This window comes from Harpia harpyja, chromosome 12 (genome assembly GCF_026419915.1).
Source record: "Harpia harpyja isolate bHarHar1 chromosome 12, bHarHar1 primary haplotype, whole genome shotgun sequence".
NCBI lineage: Eukaryota > Metazoa > Chordata > Aves > Accipitriformes > Accipitridae > Harpia > Harpia harpyja.
This window is the reverse complement of record NC_068951.1, coordinates 13,025,758-13,052,388: the sequence shown is the minus strand read 5'-3', so window position 1 is coordinate 13,052,388 and position 26,631 is coordinate 13,025,758. Positions and strand designations below refer to the sequence as shown.

The window sequence follows — 26,631 nt, the reverse complement described above, 5'->3', positions numbered from 1 at the left end:
AAAACAGCTCAAGTCTGATTTACCTTTTCTCAAAATTTGGAAAAAAGAAGTCCAAGAACATCAGGGAGCTCCCACTTCCCTGCTGGTGCCGGGGAGAGTGAGGGCAGCCCTGCTCTGTGGTAGGGGAACAGACCACCAGCCATTCGGGGTGCTGGGCTGGGGGGCTGCCCCACAGACAGTGGCACAGGTCGACGACCAGGATATGAGCTCCTCATGGCCCAAAGTGCTCTCTCTCACCGTTGTGCCCCCCCACTAAGGGACTGGTCCTCAGCATCTCGTTGACTCAGAGCACCCTGTGTGGCTTAAACTCCCACACGGCAGAGCTGTAATGGGAACTTGGGTGGTAGGAGAGGTGCCAAGGGTCCAGTACAGCATCAGCCGGGTCCGGCTCCAGCAGCACTTCCGTGGCCTCTCCACAGCCTGACCTGAGCAAGCCATGGAGCAGGGACCTGCTCGCATCTGCAGCAGGGATGGCCACCATGCTGGAGAGAGACAAGCTGGGCTGGTTGAAGGGTTGAGAATGCTCAGGCTTGCACAAGCTGGACTCCTCCCGAGAGCATCTTTAACTGAGAGCTGCATCTTCCATAGGGACCTCCCTTGACTGTGGTCCCTTACTCTGGATAGGGATGCTTGTGTCAGCTGTCAGACAGTGCTCAGCCCCAGGAGCCACAGCAAACAGACGTACATTTGCCAAAACAACTGCTAATTGTTCCCAATTAGGGCCAGGTCTTGAATACTCATCAGCACATGGCAGCAGCCCTAATGCATTTCACAGGATAGTTGAAGAATGGTGGCAGTGGAGCAGGGGGAAGGCGTCCTGCTGCCGGCGCCTGCCCTGCCAAGGGGGGGATTTGTATTTACACTGCTTTCAGGGAAAAGGAAAATGTGCTCTGGGCTCCTCTGGGCTTTCACAGCAGCTCCTCGAGGGATGGAGCAGGGATCTGGGGGTCCTGAGGGATCCCAGTACACCGCAGCAGCAGTGCAAGTACCAGCCCAGAGGTCCCTTCTGCCCCAGCCCCAGCCCGTCATCCCCCCCCAGCTGTGACTGGCTGCCTTTGGGCCACCCCAAAAGCCAGCAGCTCCTTGAGCCAGGGCTACAGGAACAGCACAAGCCCAAGGGCAGCACCAGCCTGACCCAGCCACAGGATCTCCCCATCCGGGCCGAGGACATCCAAGCAAGGACACTGGGGGCTGCACGGCTGCTTGCTGCCGCCCCATGCCCCTGCATGGCTCGGGGACTGCGGCCATGCTAAAACACCTGAATGTGTCCAACAAACCAAAATAAAGAGCTTGCCTGGGCTGTGGCTGCCCTTTGAGGAGCTCAGGCAAGAGGGAAGCAGAGCCGTTTCCCCAGGACCACGAAGGCTGAGCCAGGCTGCTCTGCGTGTGATACCATCCCCAGGAGCAGCGCTCTCCTCCTGCAGCTCACAGAATTTTTCCCAAAGCTGGAGACAAAACCTTATGGATTTTGCAAAGCCCAGAGGACCAGAAGCACAGTGAGATGATGACATGGAGGTCCAGCTGCACCCGATGCCCCAAAACCCACCCAACAAACAAGCTCCCAAAACCTTGCAGATTCTGGAAACACCTTCGCCACCGAGAGCTGAGAAGCCAGCACAGCATACACTGGTTCTCTGGACAGGTTTGAGTCTGGAAACACTAGCCCAGTGCCAGGAGCCCCTGGGGAGCCTCTACTCTGCTGGGGGGGGCGGGGGGGCGGGAAACCCCTTAGTGACCATACTGCAAAGGCAGGGGAAGGCGAGCATACCCTCAACTGCCCTGTAAGCAATGGACACCTCCTCCGTCACCTGCAGCTGCTTGCACCGGGCACTGCCGGGCTGCCGCACCCTGCGCCGCCGGCACACTGGGGCACTGGGGAAGAAAGGAATTTCTGTGTAAATCCCATTTACTGTTGGGTTTCTCACTTCCCTCCAGCAGACAATCCCGGCCCTCAGTGCAGCGCTGCATGAAGGGGCTGTTTAATATATTTTTGGAAGAAGGGGTTGAAAAAAACCCTCTCTGAAAAGAGCCTCTTTCAGCTAATAATGAAGTGAATATTATATTAAGAGTGAAAACATATTCAGGGTAACTTACAGAGGGAGACAGAAAACCTTTTCATAACACCCTGGCCACAAACACAACTGCCAATTAAACCAGCTACATTCACCGGCCCGTGCCAACACAAACGAGGGGGCAGGGGAATGCAGCACGCTGGACCAGGCGCGTTCAGTGCCCAGTTGGGCTCAGCCATGGCTGACAGCACCAAGGGGTTTCCGCTCCAATGACTTTCACAGCCAGCCATCAAAATAAAAAGGCGCAAGTCCCCTGTCCCCATCCCAGGTTATGCCTGTGTGGGGGCATGAGGTGCCTGGTGCTGACGAGGGGCTCCAGCACCATGGGGGTCCTCTGTCCCTGCCTACAGGGACCAGTTCTGCCTCTCCTCTGGTCTGCACCTGGGCATTGCCACCAGCAGAGGGGACATGGTGGGTGGCAGGAGCACCCAAGCACCCGGCCCAAGGGACCAGCAGGATTGCTCTTGGCCACGGTGGAGGATGCTGAGCCACCCACCCAGGCTGAGCTGATGGGACCAGCCCCAGCTTGGCTGCCCCATGCATCGCATGAAGGTTCAGAGGGGTGGAAGCTGCATCTCCCACCCTAACAGCCTGTGCTGGCGGAGACCTGTGACCAGCCCGCAGGGCTGAGCTCAGACTATAACAGAAGGTGCCAAAACCTGGAGCACCTTCCAGCAACCCCATCCCCACCGAGGGGGTCCCATGTGCCCTGGATGTCTCACCTCATCTTTCGCTCTGCCATCCCATGTGTTTTGGTTACCTGCTGGTGATCTCAGCCTACCCTCACCCCTGGCAGAGCACAGCCCACAACATGGTGGGGACATCATCACACATCAATGCTCTCCAAGGTTTCTGCATCAGCTGCCACCAGAGGAGACAGGCACCAAGTAGGGTCTCATTGCCCTTGCTGTGTCCCTTGGGGGCTCGCCAGCATGGAAGAGGGCTGCAAAGGGGGACAACAAGGTGGGAGACCTGACCCACAAGTGACACACAGGGGTTGTGATTCACACTGGCTTTATCTTTGTTTTGCAGACCAAGGAGCTGAATCAAGGGGTTGAAGGTACATAACATCTCAGGTTTTGGTTAAACACCCACACCAGAAAAACATCACATGATATCAGATAATATTTTCATTGAGCAAACACTCAGCAAAGCTCAGGAGCTGCAAATTGACATTTGATAAACCCAAACTGGAAATACAAGACCACTTTTGAGCTGTAACCAACCTTTAGAACAGTTTCTTCAGGGAACATGCTAAAGATGTTTGTCAAACTACTTAATGGGGGGAGAGAAACATTTTGGCCAAAAATAAAAAAAATCTAGTAGCAAACTTCTCAAAAGCCCCTATTTTTTAGTTAACAATCAGAAAGTATGGTTGTCTGTAGAGCTTTTTGTCTGTTTTGCTCAAGGACTTGTAGTTTTGTTTGAATGCCAAGTCAAGATCCAAACACATCTTTGATTTTGCCCAGAGGCTGAAAGTTTGTATTCCTTCCTTTAATTTAAAAAAAAAAAAAAAAAATCAGGAAAGTAATTTTTGGCCATTATTTGGTAAAGAAAAAATGAAAAAATGCACTTCGGCAAAGTCTAGTTAACCATGGGAAGCCTCTCATACAGTAGTGAAACGGCCATCAACCTGGAGCCAAACTCTAGGTCAAATACAAGTTCCTGGCCTGGGCTGGGCAACAGCTCAGGGAAGGGCAGTTGCCATTCCTGCAGCATGCACCACTGGCAGCAGGCAGCTGACAAGGGGAGCAGACCTTCCAGAGACTTGCAGAGCTCCTTACCGTACCACAGTGAACCACCCCACCGACATATTTCTACATTTCAGATTTAGCAGGCGCGACGCCTTCCACAATGAGTTTTGTCCCTAAGGTTTGGAGGGCAGAAGATCCTGCCTTTGCAAGGTCATTGATGGACACAGGTGCGCCAAGTTTCCATTTGCAGATCCAGCCGCCCATGCTCACTCAACCCAAGCACCCAGAAGCTGTCAGAGAAATGCCAGCACATCCCACGTCAGAGCAGAGGCTGAGGAAGCTCCATGAAAAGCACAGCTGTCTCCTGCTGGAAAATTTGGCCACGTTTATGTCTTGAGACCTATCTTATCCCAACAGTCAGGAAGCACAAAGTTCTCTGCTTCTTGTAAGGAAGTTATCCTAACAATTTGTACAGAAGGAGACCAATATCCAGATTTAAATCCCATCTGAAACGAACCCCTGAACCACTTGCCTTTGGCAAAGCATTACAAGGGAGGCATTGCCATCTAGTGTCGACCCAGGAAAACGGACCCGGCAAGACGTCCACCTCCCCTTACTGCCAGCCCAAGGGGGACTGATGGGGGGACAGTTTTAATACCCTCCTAGAAAAGAGCAACGCCAAGTAGACAGGAAAAGGCTGCCTGTGACAGGAGGACAGCTGGGAAGCCCTAGCCGCAATGGCTGTGGAAGCCCAAACCCAAGCAGCCAGCCATTGGACAAGTGAGAGCCCAGGCTTGTGATCTTTTAATCAGAGCAAGCGATTTCAGCAGCCAGCCCAGCTCAGTTAAAAGTCTCACCAACAGCCTTCCACACAACACTTGCTTTTCAGGTGTGTATTATTGCTACATGCTATTCATCAGGACAAAGCATCACAGTGTATGATTAAGAGAATTCATATCATATAACTCCATTTCTTCCTTTCTGACCATCAGGAAAGCTCTGGAAAAAAGCAGATCTGGGAAAAAAACTAATCACTGGATTGGTCTTACGGGACAGATGACAAAATCCAAAGCCTGCACTCCCTTTAGGTCGCTCTTCTTCGAACTAAGCAGCACAGCAGGGTTTGACCTCCTCTCAGAGACCAAGCCATTCCTTCTCCAAAAGCACAGAGGACCAGAACAAGTAGACAAGCAGCAGGGTCCAGAAGTGTGCTTGCAAGGTGCTGCCAACCCAAAGCTTTCCTAACCTCCCCCCCCCCCCCCCCCACGACCCCTCTCTTTGGAACATCCTACCAAGAGAGCATTTTATTTTAAGACACCAACAGAGCATGGTGGTAAGGAATCCAAAAGCCATAAAGATGCTGGCAGAACAAGAACACTTCAGACATTTCTCTCCTGGCAAGAGGCCACCTTGGATCGCACAGTGACCACAGGCAACCCTCCCTGCCCAGCAAGTCAACAACAAGGCACTGAATCATGTTTAGAAGACATTATCCAACCTAGTCAAACACAGGCAGGACAAATACCATGAAAAAATTTTTCATGTCACCAGGTTCCTCCTCCTCCATGGCTTCTTACTAGTTTTGCATTTACCTGCCACCATAGAAACATTTGATTTTGCATTTATTAAATCTCAGCCACACCACAAAGGCATAGGTTCAGAGAGACACAAGGAGTACACAGCAGATTTTGCTCCAAAAGGAAACAGACTTGATCAAAGCTAGAGGAGTCAGCAATATTTGTAGGGGATAAAGCTGGTATTTTCAAGTAATTTGAAATTTAGTATCAACATTCACAGGAACATTCAGCCAAAACAAAGAGCATAACATGCTGTTGCCCAAGAAGGGAACTAGCTATACAGCAACAAACCAGACCTTATTTCCAAATTCCAGTTCCTTACACTGAAAGAGACATTAATCACTCTTGCCAGTTTATTGTGCAAAAGTCCTGCCAGCATTAGTTCTCAGGTTGGTTTATTTTCTCAGAACAAAGATACCAAACAATTTTTTAAAGAACAACCTGTATAAACAATACAAAACTTCATGGCATCCTACTCCCATTTACAGATTCCCTAAAAGCAGCCCAACACCTGCAAGAGGTAGGATGTCAGGCAAGTTTTCTTCAAAGACTGTGCAGGAGAAGAGAGGGAACGCCTTTCTCTCTCTCCTACAGCAGGACTTGGTTCTTCTGGAAATAGCCTCGGAATATGGCCAACAAAACCAACTTCAGGAAAATCAGGTTGTGTATAAACACAGAACCTCCACTTCACACTCTCAAAACAAGACAGTGCACTTGCCCCTTTTCCCAAAACACAGATGCGATGCTGAGACCTCCATGTACCCAGAGGCAGGTCTTCTTCCTGTCCAAGGAACAGCTCTTTTTGTCAGCTGGTGAGGTCCTAGGATAACAAAATACCACAGTCAGTGTCCCACAGGGATCATCTGTACGTTTTATTCCATTTTAGTATTAAATGGTCAATTGTTACTAGCACACATCTGCAGTGGCCCTGAAAGAAACAACCAGAATTTGTGGATTAGCACAAGTGAAACAGGCACAGTGAAATCCCCATAAAATTCATTCAATTTCCTCACATAGGACTTGTCACTTAATACTCAGTTTCCTTCAAGAACTCAAAACTAGCAAGTCCACCTCAGAGAAACCCTTAGAACACCCTACATACCACCTCCCTTCCTGTACAGGGTCATCCATGCTACCCATCACTTGTGTTTTTCCAACCCTGTTCTGGGAAACCCAGTGCCTGGATACTTACTCTTTGCCTTTGGCAGATAGTCCTGTGCCTCCTAGAAGATCCACCATTCTCCTCATCTGAGATTTCTATTGCTTCTCACCATATTTACCTGCTCCCATCTTCCCCCCTTGCCCACACCCCCTTCCCGTTTGTAGGGCACAACCACCAAGAGGCCTGGCCGCACCACTGTGGCACCAGCAATGGATCACAAAGTACTCCCAGCCCCAGCATTTTGTTCTTTCTTAGCTCCTCCTGCCCCATCACCCTCACTTGCAGTTGGGTCCTCTTGGAGTCCTGGCACACACTGAGAAGGTGACGCCAAAGCCTTTCTCCCCTCTGCAGCCCCCATCCCTCCCCCTCTTTAGGGTCATGAGAGCTTCACTAGAAGGAAACCAGTATCTAGGCATAGGGTCAGTTTTGTCTGGATATAAACCAGAACTGTTTCTAAGCTGTGATTATTTCCCAACCCCCCTCTATGTCAAAGGGGAACCTCTTGGGTCACTGATCAGGACTTGGATCACTTGCCTCACCTTCTACATGGCTACACTGACCTTGCTGCCAAAAGCTTACCTGCTCCTTCAGCACCTCTCCCAGCCATGCTTTCCCTCTGCCTCTCCACCTGCAGACAGAGCCAGCACCTTCTCCTCCCTGACACTTGCAAGCTGTTTGAGCTGGATTTCAAGTGCTGGTCTAACACTGCAAGATCTGTGGTGGAGCTGTGGTGCACACAAGCACAATGTAGAGTTCCCTCTTGGCCCCAAAGCCATTAAGCACCTGGGATAAAATACACTCAGCACACATATTCACGCTGCTTTCTGATGTGCCTGTTAACGTATTTCAACATTCTGTTGCTCATGGTGCTGCTGCTCAGAGGTGGCACCTCTGAGATACAGAGGGATATTGATAGAGAGGATATTTCCCTGATTTGTCAGGGTGCAGATGGTACCAAAACACTGCTGAAAAGTCAGCCTTCTCCCTCTGTCATCCGTAGGATGACTAGCAGAAGGAAAAAAAATTATAGAAAAATCCTTGGAAAGCTTTCTAGAAGATAACCCATTATCTGTCTCCTACAGAAGTTCTGAGGATCAAAGGAGGTACCTTCAAAAGATGCCCTACCTTCTCCCAGCTCAAGAACACCAGGAGCTCAAACCAATTTTTCATACTCCTTCAGCAGCCGTAGCCACGACAGCTTGCTCAGCTGGCTCAGCTGCAATGGCAATCTCTGCAAATGTAAATCAAATTACTAGTAGCAAAATGGGGAAGCCTGCTCCTTAGAGGGTATCGACTTACAGACTGCTAACTACAAGGCAAAAAAAGCAGTAATTGTGAGGAAAACAGATGCTTTGCAGATTAAAGGATGAGAAGATAAAGCATCACATGATGCTCAAAATCCACACCTCATTCATTATATATATAGCCTTGAAAGGATCACAGGATAATTAGGGCTGCAAGGAACATCAGTAGGTCTCTAGTCCAACACCCTGCTCAGAGCAGGGTTAGCTATGAGGTCGACCAGATTACTCATCTTCCTCCGATGACCTTGAAGAAGCTGAGTTTTAGTCAGTCTGTATGCTCAGAGCCACACAAAACCCATGACTCAAATGCCATCCTGCCAGAAAACTATGAGTCTGAAACAGGACAATGTGCCTCTCTCAAGGGCTGCCCCCCATTTCAAGTTTGGGATAAGAAAAGCACAAAACAGTTGAGCAACTCTCAAGACTGCCAGAAACACAAGAGTAAAGACTTCTGGCCTAGCACAAACTAGGATTCACAGTAACAAGTCAGTGTAGAGTCACTGTCCCAGTTCACCCAGACTCACAAAATCCCATGTTACAGCCTTATTTAACAGGCCACCTTCTATTGTCAAACCTTCCAAAACTGGGCATCAATGAGGTTCACTGTAACACAAGATATTCAGTCAGCTTCAGGCTGGCAGAGCTTTCTAGTATCTCCCTCAACCAGGAGAAGGGGGAGAAGTTTCTAAAGAAGGAAAACTACTGGAGGACACTTCAGCTGATCTGTTATCTTTGAAAATGAATCAGAGATAGAAATGCTTAAATCATTTCTCCAGTTGACAGCACAAAATTCTAGCAACTAGGACAATCAAAGAAAGGTTTCTGTAGCGGAAAAAAATCATTATAATTGATGTGCTATAGTGTTCTGCATGTTATTAGAGAAAAAGCATCTTTGCTCCTGCTAAAATGCAACTGACTTCTACTCTGCTAGTCAGTCTAATCCTATCTCCACACAGCACTTCATTTTACATGTCCCTGATAGGCATGCTTAAAAGATAATCACTTGATGTTTCCACTGGCTGTTGTGGTTTGGAGCGTCTAGCTGGGTATAAAACCAACAGCTACCGAGACTTCTTGTGCACCATAAAAACAAAGGATCAAACTCTGAGTCTTCTGGTTTCATGGCTGTTATTTGAAGTACTAAAGTCTTTACATTGAGCTAATTAAAAAAATATTCAAACTGAAACCCTAAAGCCATTTCAAGAAGTGTTTGATCAGTTCATCTCTTTCATTTCTACCTAATGGCTACACAACCAAAAGAGAAGTAGAGGGGAAACACACGGCCCTGAAGATGCAGAGAGTTGGATTGCATTCAAAGCATTTGCTGCTCCTGCACGTAGGAGAACAGTGGCCTCCAACCAGGACTCTGCTCCAATATTTGTTTCCTTCACTTAACAGCAGGTTGGCAGCAACTCTGCCACAAAAACCAGCAAGGCACATGCTCACTTTGAAGTTCAAATAGAAGTCTGTTGGTACCAGCTATTTTAATTCATGCTTCAGAAAGACAAGGCACTCGATCATCAATTTACAGTAAGCAACATGCCAGGTCACAGGTCATTTATAATTCACAGTCACCTTTACTCTGCATTAAAGCCATAATTAACAGTTAATGTTTAACTAAGGCTTTAAAATTTGTTTAAGCTGCTTTCTTGCATAAAGAACTGTTCCTGCCTCTTCCCTAGCTCCGCCTTTCCTACCTCCATCTCTAGCACGGCTGCAGGGAAGTGTCATGTAGGCACGAAATACAGCAGGTAAAATTTTCATCAAAGCACGATGAAACTGGAAGGTAAGAAGCATGCACTTAAACCGTAGCTCTTGCCAGTTCAGCCCTCATTACACCCATACTTTGAAGCAGCATCTCCCAACAGCATTGCACTGAGATAACCCTCAGTGAGAAGAGTGCTCCTCAAGAGAAGTAATCAAGTCATCAGCTTTCTGCAGGGCAGCCTGGAAGGCTGGCCTGGCTTTTACATCCCAGAGAAGTGCCTTTAATGGATGTTCAGAGAAATGTAGCCTCCACATGTCTGTTATGGGAAACAGAATGCCTTCTTTTCAACACTTCTGTTCAACTTTAAATAGGATTCTCACTGACCATGGAGAAGAAAGGAAGGAAAGTTTTGACTTGGTAGTCAGAAGGATACAGTACATCTTACACCACAGCTCCACATGAGCACGCTGGAAAAATAGATGTTAATGTGCATACATTTGGAGCACAGATCAGCAAAGGAGCTAAAACCTTCTTGAATGGCAATTGCCTGAGGAGTGCTCTTCACTCAAACCCCAACAAGCCCAAAAGAAACTGCTACTCGGGAATCTCAGCCTGCAGAAAACCACTGCTACCGGCATGTGAAAAAGCTCCTCCTGAAACGCACCACATGGACCCCATGAGAGGTTACTGACAGGCTGCAGCTCTCCTAAATGGCAAGAAGAAAGCCCAGCAACAACTAGGGTGCTATCAGCTAGCCGATAACAAGATGTGCTGGACAATCCACCCTGATACAAGGAGAAGAAATAGCAATTTACAACGCCAGGCTATTGTGGTTTTATCCGGACAATTATTAGAGAGAACACGACGTATCGCCATCCCAGGGAGCCCGTCTCTGAGCATGCAACATGCCTTCAGATAATTACCTAATTAGGGTACCACATATCTGCTACCTACAGAAGTGATTCTGCAGTCAGCCATACCCTCGTTTCTCTCTCTAATGTGTTGTTTGGGGATGTCCAGCTGTTAGTGCTTCAAGTGGACTCACTTTTATGGCCAAGATGGCTGTGAAGCCTACCTTCAGAGTGTGGTAGCACACAAGCATGCAGATGCTCAGAGACTCCCCACATCTGAAGGCTTGAGCAGGCTCTGACTACCCCATCACAGGTGCACCAAATGTCCAAATTCACAGATGAAGGTGCAAGGAGCAGATGCACTACTCCTCATTTATATAACCAAGCTATGTGAACTTCCATTGCCATCTGAAGATCCGCGCTTATACACTTTTCTCTCAGGAGTTTTTTTTTTTTGCAAGTCAATCTGTCATGATCCTCAGCTCTGCAAAGGATCCACAGCCAGTTTCAAGCACTGCCTGTATGCTAGACAGACAGCTCAGTGGCAGGATGAATTCTCCAGAGATCTTTAACAAGTCTCAACTCCAAAGACCCTGAATGCTGATGACATGCACTACCATCCTGAACCTGAGATGATGGAAGAAGAATCTGTCAAGTCTGCTCAGATCTGTGATAGGACAAGGATACCTAAAGCAAAAAGGAAAAACAGAAAGCAGAGCTCTTTCCCAACCATTTCTAAAAAAAGCCCCTTACAACAGCACCCAGACAAAGCAACAAAACAATTGTTCAGAGAGCAAGAGGTCTCACAAGAGGGACAATTATGGGAAGGTGAAAGAAGGGATGAACTCTTCAACACACACTTCTGACTCACAAAGGACTTCATCCAGCAAGTCTGGGCTGAAACTGATCCTTATAACAGCTCCCAGTCCTTCAAGAGCTCAGATAAGTTTCATGTCCATAATACTCAGCATTCTGTCAAATCAACAGGTCCCTGATAAAGCAGGGTGGGTAGTGGGAGAGGCACATGAAGGTCACGTCTACCCTTACTCGAAATAACTCTGCAGTTCTGCAAACCAACTCACTGCAGTGCCAAGACACCCCCTGCATCTTAAGCAAAAAGGCTTTCTGAAAGCAGCATTCCCCAAATCTGAGGCCCTTGTTAGTATTTCCTGCCTCTTGGTGCTAACAACCATAAACATTGTCTTTTTGCAAAGTGCTGTTGCCACCGTGTTAGACACAGCAATCCCTGCCCTGGTGCTGTTCAGGTAGTGATGTAGCCCCTGATCCCATCAGCCACTCTGCGTTGCTGCTGATGGAAAGGACACCCCATTATGGGGCTGCACTTGGTAAACAATGCTTGACAGCTCACAAGCAGAGGAGTATTTCCCAAAGCCACAATGAACACTTTTGAGGGCACTTAGCACTTACTTTGTTAACCTCAGCTGTCTGTATCATCACAGCTACTACAATGCCCAGTTAGAGTATTTTAAACTATTCTAAAGTCTGTCAGTGTTTCACTGCTCACTCTGCTGGAACAGAAAGCTGGCAGGCCTCACAAGACCCTGACCAGCATCCTCTCATAATCAGAAGAGCATCTCACATGAAAGCCTAGGGTATCAGGTCATTAAAAGTTTGCAGTTTCATTTGAACAAAGTAGAGACTGTGGAATAAGCAAAAAAAAACCCCAAAACCCCCACCAAACCCATGGGAGGCCCACCAAAACATCAGCCACCAGGGCATGGTTTGCACCACCATCATCAAGGTTTTTTTTCTTCCCAACTGTGTGTCGAAGGTATCTTCTGCTGTTCTCCAGCTCCCCTCTGCTCTGAGTGCTGCTACAGGCTCTGATGCCTTGTCTCGGTAGCAGAGTCCTCAGTGCAGTGCCATGCCCAAGCAGTGAGACACAGGGACACCCACATTTAGCAACACTGACCCCTGTGCAGGTAGGATACATGGGCACAGCCAGGCCACAGCTGGCCCATGTCCACGCGCAGCAATTTACGTCATTGAGCATGTCTGCTCCGGATGAGATGTCACTGAAATAATCAGGCAGTGAAAAACATCCTTTGCTCTTTAGAGGTGGCAACATCCTCCAAGTCCAAGAGGATACATGATTCTTCATATGGGCACAGTTACAGCTGTCTACACTCAGCACTCCTCCAATAAACTGGACTAGAAGAACAAGCACATAGCAGTAAAGCATGGAAAAGGGCCCTTTGTTTTGCTGTGTAAGGCATGATCTTTTAAAATCCTCAGATTTAAGACTAAGAGAAATAGATAGGATAAAGACATTTCTTCCACTAGTTCAGAGAGAAAGTCTGGAGCACCCCAGTTCAGCAGGACTGGTGGTCAGGCATGCCAGTTCTGCCTGGGTTAGCAGGAGCCTGGGGAGAGCTGCTTACCACTGTCTGCAATGCCACAAGGACCAAAAGCAGCACTGGGGACTTCTGTGCCTCAGCTACCAGCACAACTAAGCTGCAACCACAACCCAAGCCTATGAGTCACAGGCACCTGCAGCAGGCTCCCATCCAAAAATCGGTTTGGTCACTACCTACTTCGGTGTAGGTTTATCCAATTTGCCTTTTTACCCATCAAGGTTAACAAAATATTTTTACTTATACTTCATACAGCTTATCACAACTGGTAGTCTACCACTGGGTGACACAGCCCCAGTTCTGCAGCCAATTCTCACCAATTAATGGCTTCAGGATTGCTATACTCTGCTATTCATAGCAATCTCAAGTTTGACCTCAGAGTCATAGTTTCCTGCCATAATTTCAGCATTGTTTGTTTTCACTGGAATACTTCCCTGTGTGCTCTGAACTACTGAGACCACTTCCCCTGTGTACTGAGCTGAGATACACATTAGAGGCAAGCTTTCAACTTTGGCCCACCTATAATATTTTTTTTAAATTTTAAAAATTTAAATTTTATATTTTTTTTTAAAGCTCAGAGACTTATATTTCTGGGATAAAACTATCACCAAGGACCCTCTACTAGAATCCAGACATTTCTAGGCAATTTGTCCCCACACCTGATGATTAACTTATCATGAAAGACCACAGCAATACAACAATAAGAAATCACTTTTTTCCCTGCTGGGTCTTTCAAACAAGAAAGAACAAAAAGCTCCAATAAGCCAGCAGTCCTCATCCCATCCATCCTGCAATTTAGGGGACACTGAGGACAACTTTGAGCTACACACATCCCAGGTAACCTGGCTCAACATGTCTGCACCACACAAAGTGTACAGAGGCAGGAAAATAACCCAAACCCAAAGAGGGGCAAGCATGAGACCCAAGCCACTGCGTTTGGAAGGAACTGCAGCAGGATGGATTTAAGAAAGTGTTTGTGCTTCTATTTCTCCCCCTGAGTATTTCTGAATTCCTCCAGGAAGTATCACAAGTGGCCTTGCATTTCACCAAAGAAAAGATTTATTCCGACCTGAAACACTGTTAAAAAGGCAGAAAATGTGCTCTGAGCAAGATGTTTGCGGCAATTAAAGGAACTGGACTCTACAGTCAGAGAGATACAGAAATACCAGGCAGAATGAAGATACTCAAGTATGTCTGGGTTTGACATACAACACAGCCCTGGATTATTCAGTACAGAGAAGTGAAGCATTTGTCCCTGTAACAGGGCAACCACTGCAGAACTCACCAAAAGGTATAGCAAACCCACCTGGGAAGGAGCTCTGAAGCAGAGGAATGGATGTAGCGGTGTTTGAGGAGGGAGAAAATGCCACAACTACAGCTCTGAGTCATTTAGCTGGTAAGCTAGACAACGGGTCAGGTCAACGCTTAACAAGCACCTGCCAGCTGGTATATAGGAAAGTTTTCCATAACTGTTACGATTCCACTGGATCGTTAAACATGAGCTACAGGCAGCATTCACAGGCCATCTACTCACTCAATGCCTAAGACAGAAAGGATGAAGCAGGCCTGCCAGACTCACAGAGTACAGCTTGTACCCTAAACTGAACTTGTACAAAGTTGTCAGAAAAAAACAAAGAATGTTCTGCCTCAAGTCTGACTAATTAGCAGTGCCTCTGATAGAGAGCAGGAGCTCCAGTTGGAACTGCTTTACTCCTCTCTGAATAAGTAATGAAGTTTTAAAGCAAGATGCAGCAGCAAACCAACCTCCAGCTAGCACAAGGCCCTGCCCTGCAAGAACCTCCTCCAGCAAGGGATTTTTCTTGCAATGAATTAACAGTAGATTCTTGTGTAGGTCTCAGTCATTTATGTTTGTCTGGAAGACTTAGTATATTCTTAATACTGTAACTAAAAATCAACTTCAAAGAAGGTTAGAATTCTTTTTATCTGACAGCTGTCCATCGGCTGTGTAAGGCAGGAGAACTCCAGGAAAGTGCTGTACAAGTGCATCAGTAGGAGTCAGTGGAGAAACTCTGGCTGATGAAGAGTTCAGCCCAATCCTTAAGCTTGCCTCCAGCAGAGGTTTCTCTTTTTCCCTTCCCCTTTGCACTTGTCAGTCTCCACTAACTGAAGACACTGTTTTACTTAGAACAATAGCAATGTGCCATTACACCAACTGTGTGGAAATCAGTATCTTTCCAAGCTGCTTTCTGGGAAACAAGAGGCCACACCACCTTACCCGTGGAGGACCTGTCTGGTGACCCAGCAGACCACCACATTCATTCAGAGTTTCCACCATGAAGCAGGGCCAGCTGATGCACAGATTGACACAAGAAGCTTCCCAGGTCAGGCACTGCTTCATATTACCATCAGATACGACACCCAAGTCCTACAGGCTTCTAAACTGCAAGTCTCTGAAATTCAGCAAGTGGAGAATCAGAGCCTCCTTGCCAAGTCCAGAGCCACAGACATCCTGCACAGGCTGGCAAGACCGCTCCTCAGTCTTAAATCCCCTTTCACAGCTACTTGCCTGGGTGTAGGTACCTGCTAACAGATGCTATCAGTCTCATCCTGAACCCAAGGCAGAAGAATTCGTGCTCCAAGGCAGTTTAGCAACATGCCCAGCTCAGACCTGGGCTCAGGGGTGGCAGGAGGCGTGAAGACTACAGTAGGGAGGCACATACAGCCAGAAGAGGGTTGTGTTGCTTTAGGAAGCAGACATTCAGTCAAACCTCCTCCTCAAATACCAAGCTTCCTCACAAGCACAGACAAAAGAGCCAATCTTAAAATACCAGACCGGCACCCTGCACTTGCACTGCTACTGATGGAAAGGCTGCCAATACTCATTTTCTACGAGTAAAAGAGGTACTGCCTGTATTGCATGAGAGAATGGCAGCAAACTCTGACAGCCCTGAGCTGCTGATGCTTTCTGACAGAAGGCTGCTGTCATTTTCCACAACTCTCTCCCTAGGGTTTACCCCGAGGCAAGAGACCAGTGAAGATTTCCACTCCCCCTTGCACCCCTGCAAAGGTTTTTGACAAAAAAAGAATGATCAAAGAGCCTTTGTGCATTTATAAACCTGTCAATTTTGCTAGAAGATTTAAGGCTTTGAAGAGTCCAAAACATCTATCTGAAATTTTCTATACAAACAGGTTTTTTAATATTTCAAAAAAAAAACAGAAATAAAATATTTAGATTTTTCTGAAGTAAGGCATTCCAACAGCTCCAGACAGGAGTGCTGGAGAGGAGGAGGAAATCCAATTCTTAAGTTTGACAGGAACAATTTTTTTTGTTTCTTTTAATTGGCAGAGAAACAAGACTACACAGCTATTTCTCCCCCTGGCTCTGACAAGGAATAGCTGGAATGAGCGGCACAGGAAACAACAAAACCAAACTTACTCAAGTGCTGCTAGTTTCAGGTTCCTGTCCCACGCCAGCTTGCCCCAGAAGAGAGATTCCCCAAGCCAAATATGTAGCAGTGTTTCACCTCAACATCCTGCCCTTTCCCCTCCACACACTCCTATTACCTTACATTTTGCCTCCAAAATCCTCCCACGCAGAAGAGAAGCAGGTTCCCCACCTGAAAATGGTTCAGACACAAGAGAGGTTTTGGGAGACCCCACCCTTTTTCACAACTTAATTACCTTTATTTCCAGTCAGCCAGAAGAAGAGTTGAGAGGGGCAAACATTCGGCAGCACATTTCTTTCTCCTTTTCCACGTAGTCCTTGTAGCAGCTGCAAAGTAGAGCACAGCATGGCATCACAGGCTGTGGACTGCCTACCCAACTGTCAGTGCCACAACCAGAAAATATGAATTTTTTTTTCTATATAAATAAATTAGCCTAACATAAGAGTGTGCTGGTAGCAAAGGTGCAGCTCCTCCAAGTCCTTCTTTCTGCCATGTCAGGGAAGGAGAGCTGGAAACATCCCCAGACCTTGGGTCTCTGCTTTGCTGGTGACTATTAGCTAAGTAGATCATTTGACTTTTGGTGGCCAGATGCTTTCTACACCAGCTTGGCAAGCATGTGACAATGCAGAGGAACCCCCACCTGTGTCCTGTGGTCTAGTTTCATGTCTCCTCATTTGTGCCACTCTGTGCGAGCTCCTTCAGCACCTAGCAGGAGACATCATCCAAGCACCCTACTCCAGGGTATCTACCATTGACACTGAATCTGGGCAGAGGATGGGTAGGAGACAGCAGGGATTTGTGTCCAGACTAAGTGGATGACAGGGCAGATGCTTCCTCCTCCATTCTCACTTCCCTGCCAGCACCACATTAGCATGGCAAAAGCTTCCCAGACTGCTCCATTCTAATCACTGCTTCTCCAAGCACAGTGTCCTCTGTACCCTGTGCTCTCACCTCACCAGCAACAAGGTCTCACTGGTGAGGAATCCCTGAGCCAGAGGGTGACTCAGTTTGGGCACCATCCCAGGGATCAATGGCTGCCCACATGGTCAGCCTTCCTGCATCTGCTGCCATATAAGGTCAAAAGCAAATGTTGCAACACACCAGCAACAGCACAAGTGTGACACTGGCTAATGCACTCTCAGCCCCCTACCATCAGCACCTGTGTCCAAAATCTCCAAGTGTTTCATTCAATGAAATCCCAGCACCGCAAGTCTCTTCTGTTAAGTCTGACAGATGTTGCCACAACTGTCCACACTGAGTAGATGAGGGATGCCCACATAGACTGTGGATGGCATGCTCACATGCCTGCCACAGCAGGAAATCCAAGAGCCCCTCATTTGGAGGCATAGATTCATGGCAGGTATCAGAACAACCCCATTTTGTTCTGGATTTGATGCAATGCAAGCCTTCCAATAGAACTGCCAAATCCAGCAGCAGAATTTGCACCATCAAGACCACTGCAGCTGGTACCAGTCACACATTCCACAAAACCCTCACCCTGTTTTTCTCCAGTTAAGTGAATTTTGCCAAGAACCTGGTTCAGCTGTTAAACAGATGCTTTTCAAAGTTTTGTTTTAGACAGCAAAAGGTAGCTGTTGATTAACACACTATATTCCTTTTTGCAAAGTATAAATGTACTCGGTAAGGAAGTGAAGAGCCTCCAAGAACAAGATTTTGATTCTTATTCCATTTCTGAAGCATTTGCCAGATCACATTATGAGTTTTCTCAGGCAAGGCAGTTTGGCAACATTACAGGATCTAGACTGAGGTATGGCATAATTAACAACACCCGATAACATTGTCTTCATCTATTTTATACTAATTCCACTCTTTGTCATAGTAAAAGCAAAAAATACACCAATTTTAGCTGGCACTGAAGCAGAAACTCCCCAGACAACACAGCTCTGAGTGATTTAACGCGTACTCAGCTTACTGACACATGCATTAGCTGTACATGCTGCTATCTCCAGTCAGAGCAGACAAGCCTGCCCACTGCTTCCCTGAAGGCAGAATGCCTTGTTGCTTCCTGGCAGCACAACTTCAACATTATTAGCAAGATTGCTCTTTTACCTGCCAACATATTCCAAACAAATCTAAGGGAACACATGAGGCTTCTAGAATCAGGACTTCTAGCACTGTACCACAGGTCTTTGACACTACTCACATACCAAGCCTCCGAGAGTAGCTAGCCAGCCATCCAGATCTATTTTATAACTGCTTGCGCTCACCTAGCAATTTGGTAGCTACATACCCAGAGGCAGATCAGGATGAATAGAAGTGGTTTATTTCAGATTTCCAGACCAGCAGTTAATACTACCTTCAAGTTCTTTGTACTTCAGAAGTAACAGAACAAGTTTGAAGACTCGGTGTTATTACAGACTATTAAAGATGATGTGGATATATAGGACACTGATCTTCAAGGACAGCCCTCTACCAAAATATTACCTGGTGAAGGCACTCAGCCCACAAGACTGGCTTTTCCAGCTGCACCAACCACTCTAATAGAAGATGTTACTGCTGCCTACAAACCTTTTTGCAAATGCCTAGCAGCAACACACAAAAGAGGGTTCGTATTCAAGGGCTCCTTTGTGATCTCTGAAGCTGGGGACTGCATTGCCTTCTGCATCTGTGAACAGTGCCAGAAGTACAGCACAGACTTTTGGGAACCAGCTAGTGCTTTTGCCAGTTTCAAAGGGAAGAACAGAATGAGGGGAGAGACTAGCGTTAGTCATGTTTTGGTGGGGCTAGGGCATGACTAAAGCTGGCAGGATTGTCCTGTACTCAGCCTGTGGGCGAAGGGAAAGTTTTCCTTCAGGATTGCTCACTTACTACCTCCAAGACAGCAAGAAATTCACTTTTAACAAACATTAGTATTTGTAACATTGTACACTGAAGCACTTGCAGTGCAAAAGAGCTGCTGTAACTAACCAACACATCTTAAAGGGGATGAAAATCATACTTACTAATCCAGAACAATATCAGCTTGAGCACTAGCCTACTGCATTTCATTGGTTTTGAGGCATCTCAGCAGCCCCCATCTCCCTGTCATCACCCTGACCTACCTACTCACAAGAAGCATAACACACACATCCCCCCAGAGAAACTGTACAGAAAGAGCGGGTGCTCTCAGCTTCTTACCCATGACCTGTAACCGCTGTGTCTGCAAAATGTTTGCATCAGCTGTCTCCACACTAAGAGAAACCTCCTGCATTTTCCCAAGTCACTTACTAACCCAATAGTTTTGTGCTTTTTTTTTTTTTTTAAACATTTTAAATATCTTTGAGTGGGTGTTCCAGCCTAAGCACTCTCTCTTCCACAGGGATGGAAAGGAGTTCTCTCACCTTGCCAACTTTTTCAGCTCATTGTTAATATCGTGGTTAAACGGCTGTATATGCTGAGCTCTGACCAGGAAATCCCGGGCTTTTTCGTATTCTGTCATGCAGAGACAAGCCTGCCATTGAAAGAAGACAGAGGCATCGCAGGATAAATACAGACTCACTGCCATTCTTCAGGACTCAAACATGTGCAACCACAAACATTTCTGAGACAGATCCAGGTAGCTCAGGAATCCCCCATGAAAAGATCTGCATGACAGATTTACAGGGCCAGATTTTCTAAGAGGTCAGATGCAGACAAACCACCTCAACTGCTGCAGCAGCTTAGGAGGCCTGGCCCAGAATTCAGTGGTTCTCCTTGGTTCATTCAAGGTTCTCTTGGTCAGTCAGGCCAGGGTATTCCTTGATGTAGCTACCAGAGGAATTTATTTTTGCCCACCTGGCCACACCTGAATAGCGCTTTGGCATTTCTTTGGTCAATCTCCAAGGCCTTCTCCCCATATGCCAAAGCTTGGGCAGGACGTTCCAGTTTCAGGTAAGTGAGAGAGAGATTCAGGAGCACCAGCAACTTGGAAGCATTGATCAGACACTGCTCTGCCTCACTGGAAGGGCTGCGACCAAGGATGGAGAACGCCTGAGGAGACAGGGAAAAAAAACTAGTGCACAACAAATCTGTTACGGCAAGTGAGAAATCCATCTCATCAGACAGCTACAACCATGTTTCTGCTTACTTAGGTCAGTTAAAAAATAGTAATAATCAAAACTCTAAATATACTGCACGGCATTATCAGTATGACTAGCCAGCTCAGCCATAAGAGTACAGGTTTAGGAACCTACCAAAGAACTTGAAAGTGGCAGAATAAGAAAAATTACACACAGGACTCAGATTTTAAGGACAAAGATGGAAGAGAAATCTTACAGGGAGAAAGGCAATTTAAATTATTTTTGTTACAAAAATACCAAGAAAAAGCAACTGAATGGAAGGAAGAAAAAAAAATATCATAAAACCTCTCTATCTCTGGAACAGATGCAAAGGCAGATGCATTCCAGTTTGGGAATAACTGAGTATTTCCCTGCCTGGAGAGGTTGTGGAATCTCCATCCTTGGAGATGTTCAAAACCTGAATTGACACAGTCCAGGGCAACCTCCTGCAGCAGGGGGCTGGACTAGACAACCTCCAGAGGCTCCCACCAACCTCAACTACTCTGTGGTTCCCAACTGGAAGGCTAAAAATGTTAGAGTGCCCAGTGTGCCAGTGATACCTGTTTCCAGACCAAAGGGATTCTAAATTCCTTCTCAAAGCATTAATCAGCACACTGCTGCAATACAAGGCCATGCTCTATTATAACATCACCCAGCAAAAACTGACCTGAAAGGCTCTGGTTCAGCAGTCAGCCACACAAACTGCTCAGGGCTCACACAGCTGCTGAGACGTACTCTTCCGTCTCGGCTAGAGCCCACAGAGAGCAAGCCTGAAGGAAAAGCATTCTGCCTATTTCTGCCAACCCTCTCCTTCATTTACCACTGTTGCTCACACAAAAGCAGGTGTCTAAGATCTGTTCTTAAGTAACAAACTATGCCTGGAAAATATAACGAAGTTATTTGATCTCTAAATTGTACTTGGTATGGTGAGCTAAATAACCACTGCTTTCACAGCTTTTACACAATGGAAGACATTTTTTTCTGGTGTCATACCCTTTTGTATCTGTCTTTGGCGCCCTCGAAGTGCCGCTTACGGTAGAGGTAGTTGCCAAACTCTCTCTCCGTGTCCGCCACTTTCAACACCTTTTGTAGCGGAAATGTATCCTGCTGTTCCTGTATAAAGAAATACCTGAATTTCAGCTCAAACAAAAGAAAACAAGCAGACAGCTCAGACAGGAGAGTCCTGCACAGTCAGTCCCCTTCTATTCACAGAGCAGGAGCCAGGCCATTGTCAAGGCCCCTGCAGCGTCCAGCCAGGACACCACCACACAGCATTTCCCTTTGCCTGGCTGAAACATGTCACTGTTCTTGTGCTGGTAACTCCTGGTGAAGAGTGCTACCAACCAGGTTAGGAAGCTCACCAGGACCAAAAGGACTCCAGAGGAGGGGAAAAAAAAAGGAGGAATTTGTTCTTAAATCCTGCCCAACTCTCTCATCTGCTTAGCACAGAGCAGACGGTTAACACAAATGCTATTGCTGGCACAAAAGGTGAAGCTGATCAAAAGGCTTCATTGCTCTAATGGCTCAGCATCACCCAGCATGGCTGCCTCAGGCCAGCTCCGGGACCAGCCTGACACCCACACAAGACACCAACCAGCAAAACAAAAAAACCCCCAACAATAATAAAAAAAGATTTAAAAAAAAAAACCACAAAAAAACAAATCGAGGGACAGGTTTTCTCCTGGGTTTGCTAGTTTGAACCAGCTCACAGAGAGAGGTCAGTTAGTCAGAAAGGGTGGGCAACTAGCAAGGGGAGTAAGCTCTTACAACAAGTGTGGTTTGCTCACAGGGCTATGTGTGGGAAAAAATGGCCTGTGCAGCAGCAGGAGGGAATGAGGAGAGCCTCCCCTAGCAGTGCTGCTGCTGCCTGTGCCCCACTCACTGACCCACAACCACAGTCCAAAGCCCTTTACATGAAAAGGGGGAATTAACAATAACACTGTAACTCACTAGGGAGGAAAGCCAACAGTGAAGGAGCACTTGGGAGAGCAGCCAAGAAGCAGAGACAAAGGGTGGGGGCTGGGGGGGGGGCACTTGGACACTTCAGCCTGAACAGCATTTTTACAGACAGCTCATTACTGTTCCTTCAGAAAAATTCCTGGAAGCTGGTGCCCTCTAGTGAAACCATGAGGTTTCTTATAAAGCTAAAAATAAATGGAAGTCATTCCACTGGCTCCAGCACACAGGAGCAAACAAAGGCAGCTCCCAGCTTCTCCCTCTGCACGGGACTGCAAACAGAGCAAGGCATGCAGAGGCAGCATTAAAGGGCATGTGTTTGTATCAGAGCAGAGCTAGCAGCCCAGTGTCTGGATAACTGCACCTGCATTAAGCTAAACATATGTAATGCATGAGCCACAGCAATTGGAAGAAAAGACAACAGAGGTTTAGCCTCCAGATTTAGGTCTCAAACCTTATTAAGGCAACTCACAGCAGTCAACTGAAAGAATGTGTCAGATTCATCCGAGTCTAGGAAGTCCAGCACCTCCACTTCGAACATGACTGTGGCATTCGGGGGAATGAGAGGAGGACAGCCCTGACGCCCATAGGCATAATCCGGTGTGAAGACAAATCTTGCCACCTCTCCCTTCTTCATTGTCAGCAGGCCAATTTCCAGGCCCCCCAGCGTAATGTCTGTCACAACAAGATTTGGAAGGTCATAAGAATCACACACACGGAAACCCCCTTAGACACCAAACAACAATCTGTCCTAAAGCCTGGAGGAAAAAAATCCTTGGTAGCTCATATCTCAGCAGCTACAATGGTCAGCTGCCCCCTGTTATGGATTATCAAGGCAGACTGCTGTGGGACCAAGCACACAGTGAACAGCAACGTCTCCTCTCCGGTGATCTAAAAACACTAAGACAAGCACCCCCACTGCCACTAACAGTCAAGAGGGGCAGCGAGTGACCAGTTCCAGACTGACCATCCCCCGTGTGAATCAGGATTTTGGACTCCATTAACAAGTTTTAAAGGTTTCAAATAACCTAAAGATACTAAACAGCATTTAAATTGACATGTCCTAATGGGCTGGTCTTTACAACCCCGAGTCCCAGGACAAACTTTTTGGCTCAAACTTACCTTTTCCAAGTTTCATCAGCCCAGGAAACTTGCTATAGTAGTTTGTGCAGAAGGGCTCATCCCAGTGTTCCAGGTATCCAGAGTACTTCACTGTGGGGCCCAAAGCAAGGAGTCAGAAGAAAAAAGCAAGAGTTTGATATCATATCCAGTAACAGTACCATCAGGAGCATACTGGGAGTTGGTTTTGCAATGCCACCCTTTTATCCTGCTTTTCTTTTTTCCTTCTGCTGTAGAACAGCAGAGGCAGCACAAACCACCCTGTGTTTTGTACCAAAAACCTGATCACATCCCAGTAGCCAAGTGGTGTTGACTGTGTTTTAACATCATCACCAGAAAATGCAGCTGCTTCACAGTCCTGATGCCTATCTAATTAAGGGATGTGATTTTGTGTTTTTAAGAATTGGAAACTTCAGCTGTAGCAATTAAAATGCCCCAATTGTCTGCAGAAATATGTAACAAAGCCTTTCCTAACCAAAGCTGGAGCCCTGGAAAGAGAAACAAACAGGAAAATGAATCCTTCCAAGCTCTGCCACTCTCCTGGGCGCTGTATGCGTAACTCCAGTTCTCACTTAGTTAGAAAACGCAGTATAATGGGCTTCCCTTGACACGGCACCAGGCCCTTGCACTTCAGGAACCACTTTCAGCTTCAAACTTCTTCTCTGTACTGTGAGCACAGGTGGGACTTGGAAAGCCTGCTTTTCTCAAGGTCAAGATGCCCTTTCATTTAATCTGTCAGCCACAAGAAGTTAAACAGAGTATTCCAAGTGCTAAAATACTGATAAGGAGAGCAGACAGTCTCTGAAACAGAAAGACATACTACTGTATAAGCACTTTTAAGTTCTTGTTCTGATCTCATGCTAAAGTCCAAAGCACTCAGATCTGCCACCCACAAGCACCTCAACATTAGAGGCTCAGGGGATCTTTTACAACAGGTTCTGCCCTCTCCACTTCCTCCAGCACATGCTTCAGGCCCAGCCACACAGATCAAAGCAAGGACCTTGCACCGAGACGTGAATGACATAGACGAGCACGAGACCCTGACTTCAGTCTACGCTTCCAGGGATTTTTGGTTTTCTTAGTTCTGCTAACAACAGATTAAATTTAACAATTGCCATTTACAAAGAAAGCTGCTCCGGAGACGGTCAGTGGACCCTGCAGGTTTGTACCCATGAAGAAGGGCACAATGTTACCACAGAGTATGCCAAAACCTCTGGGGAGCCAGGCTGCTGGCTCACACAGCACCCATTGCGGGACACGTGGCTGGCGGCAGGGAACAGAGGACACACAGCCCGGGAGAAGGCGTGAGAACTGGGCTGGGCCCCGTGACAGGGGGTTGCCCAGCCGCTGCCACACAGCCTCCCGCACGGGCACCTCGGCCTGCTCAGCACCGCAGGCCCTGGAGCCCCGGCAGTACCTGCCACGGAGGCGGCCGGGGGCACGGCCTGCCCAGTGCCAGGGCGCAGCTCCTCCTTGAGCACGCCTCCATCGCCGCTGAGGTCCCGCAGGCCCCGGGTCTGCGCCAGGTACCGGAAGGAGGACGCAGCCGGGGCCTGCCCCGCCAGGTGCAGCCTCCCCTGGGGCCCGAGCCTCGCCTCGCCCGCAGCCCCGCCGCAGCCCACCATCACCTGCAGCGCCTCGCCTTGCCTCGCCCCTCGCCCTCTTCACCAATCACCGCCCACCACACCCTGCGCCTTCAGCCAATCACGCTCCGAGGAACGACCTCATCCCGACACGCTGCTTAAGAGCCACGCGCCGGCGCCTCTCGGGGAGGGACACGCCTCTGCGCAACTATAGGCCAATGGGCGAGGGAGGTGTCATGGGGCGCCGCGGTGCACCCTGGGGGATGTAGTCCGCCCTCGCCCGTCGGGGACTTGGGCCTGCGCAGCCGCCTCGTTCCCTGCCCACGGGTGCGGCTGCCGCTGCCTTCCGCCGGCTACCCGCTGTTCCCACCGGGCCTGCGGGGGAAAGCAGCCTCTTCCGAGCATTGTTTCCCTTAGGGAGACCCGGATGGTCCCGCTGGGCCGTGTCTGCTCGCAGCCGGGGGCCGCACTGCCCCCACCCCGGGGCACCCGCAGCAGCCCCAGTGCTGCAGCCACGGGCCCCGGGCCCGCTCCCCTGACCTGAGCCTGTGGACTGGGATACCTCGGCTTGGGTGCTGCCGTGGCTGCAGGAAAGGCTCCTTCGATGGAGGGAGGGACATCCCCGTGGCCTGTCCTCACCTGCCAGCCCCCCTCGGGGAACGGGTGCTGCACCCTCCTGGTTTACTGCGGCCCAAAGACCCAATGCTTTCAGCATGAGGCTGAGGTGGAAGCCCCGGGCTAATCCTTTAACCTCCGTTTCCGCTTCCCCCACCCCATGGCCTCTAGAGGGTTGCCCAAAGCTGGGCCCTCTGGCTGAGAAGCCTCCCTCATCCCCAGCTTCCCCTGGGCGATGCCAAGAGGGAAGCCACCAGGGTGGCCATAAGCCAAATGCATCCATGAACCAAGGATAATTATACGAGAAACCATTTTTTGCATAGTCAGGCAAAAACACACGTGCCTCACCCCACACTGGAGGAGTGACACTTTGGGTTCCTTCTGGTCTTAAAAGAATGAAAGGTTTTCAAACAACAAAAAAATACTGTTTAAACCAAAAAAGAGCTTTAGTTGGTAAGGAAGTCTTTTGGTGAAAATGTTTCCAAAGTCCCAAGCAGCGCAGATGAGTGAAAGCCCAGCAGGACTCGGGGAGACTGGCTGCCCAGGGAAGCAAACACCACCGGCTCTTATCAAGGCTCCTGCCCACACAGTCATATGATGTGTGTGCCCGTACCTGTGCGGTGGGGCGGTGGGCAGCCCTTCACGGGGGTGTGACGCTGTCCTCAGAGCAGGAGAGGGGGACAAGAGGCTGCCTGGCTTCTCCCTGGCGAGCAGAGACATCCCTGGCAGGGCTGAGGCTGCAGGAGGGGAGCGGCTCAGCTCCCTGTCCCGCTGAGGGGCTGCCGGTCCCACCACCTGCCTCGTCTGCCCCTCTGACCAGGTCAAAATCTTCAGTTCAATCAGGAGAAGCCAAGTGACGTCTGTTGGGCTCGGTGAACTGGGACGAGCGGAGGAGCCTGAGCCGGAGCCAGGAGGAAGCTGTGCAGGGTGCGTGAGTGCTGTGGTAAGCGGGAGGCTGTTACTCGGGTCGCCGGGAGGTGTTTCTGTGTGAGCAGAGGGAGCAGCTGAAGCTGGTTCCCCCGTGTGGGGTCCCGTGGTGTCTGATGGGTCACAGGCTGACAGTCGAGCTTTCCTTGATTCACTAAGCTCCTATAGCAACGTATGATAAAAGTTGAGCTCAAGGTCACAGCTTCCCCTTTCCCCGGGGAAATTACCAAGTCTCTGACCTCAG

The 26,631-nt window shown here is 48.3% G+C and overlaps 1 protein-coding gene across 2 annotated transcripts; it reads right to left on the bottom strand.

Moving 5' to 3' along the window:
* Positions 1–5,682: 5,682 nt before the first annotated feature.
* FKBP6 (FKBP prolyl isomerase family member 6 (inactive)) lies at positions 5,683–24,921 on the bottom strand. 2 transcript variants are annotated; one of them, XM_052804563.1, is made up of 8 exons: positions 24,680–24,917; positions 23,266–23,355; positions 22,616–22,818; positions 21,181–21,300; positions 19,925–20,119; positions 19,492–19,601; positions 16,386–16,476; positions 5,683–6,163 (listed from the first exon to the last, which is right to left on the bottom strand). In XM_052804563.1, exons 1-7 carry the CDS (start codon positions 24,885–24,887, stop codon positions 16,398–16,400), a joined length of 1,005 nt encoding a protein of 334 aa, XP_052660523.1. In that variant the 5' UTR covers positions 24,888–24,917; the 3' UTR covers positions 5,683–6,163; positions 16,386–16,397. The 2 variants fall into 2 exon arrangements, with proteins under 2 accessions (XP_052660523.1, XP_052660524.1); XM_052804564.1 differs by lacking the exon at positions 21,181–21,300 and having other exon boundaries at positions 24,680–24,921.
* Between the last annotated feature and the right edge of the window lie 1,710 nt (positions 24,922–26,631).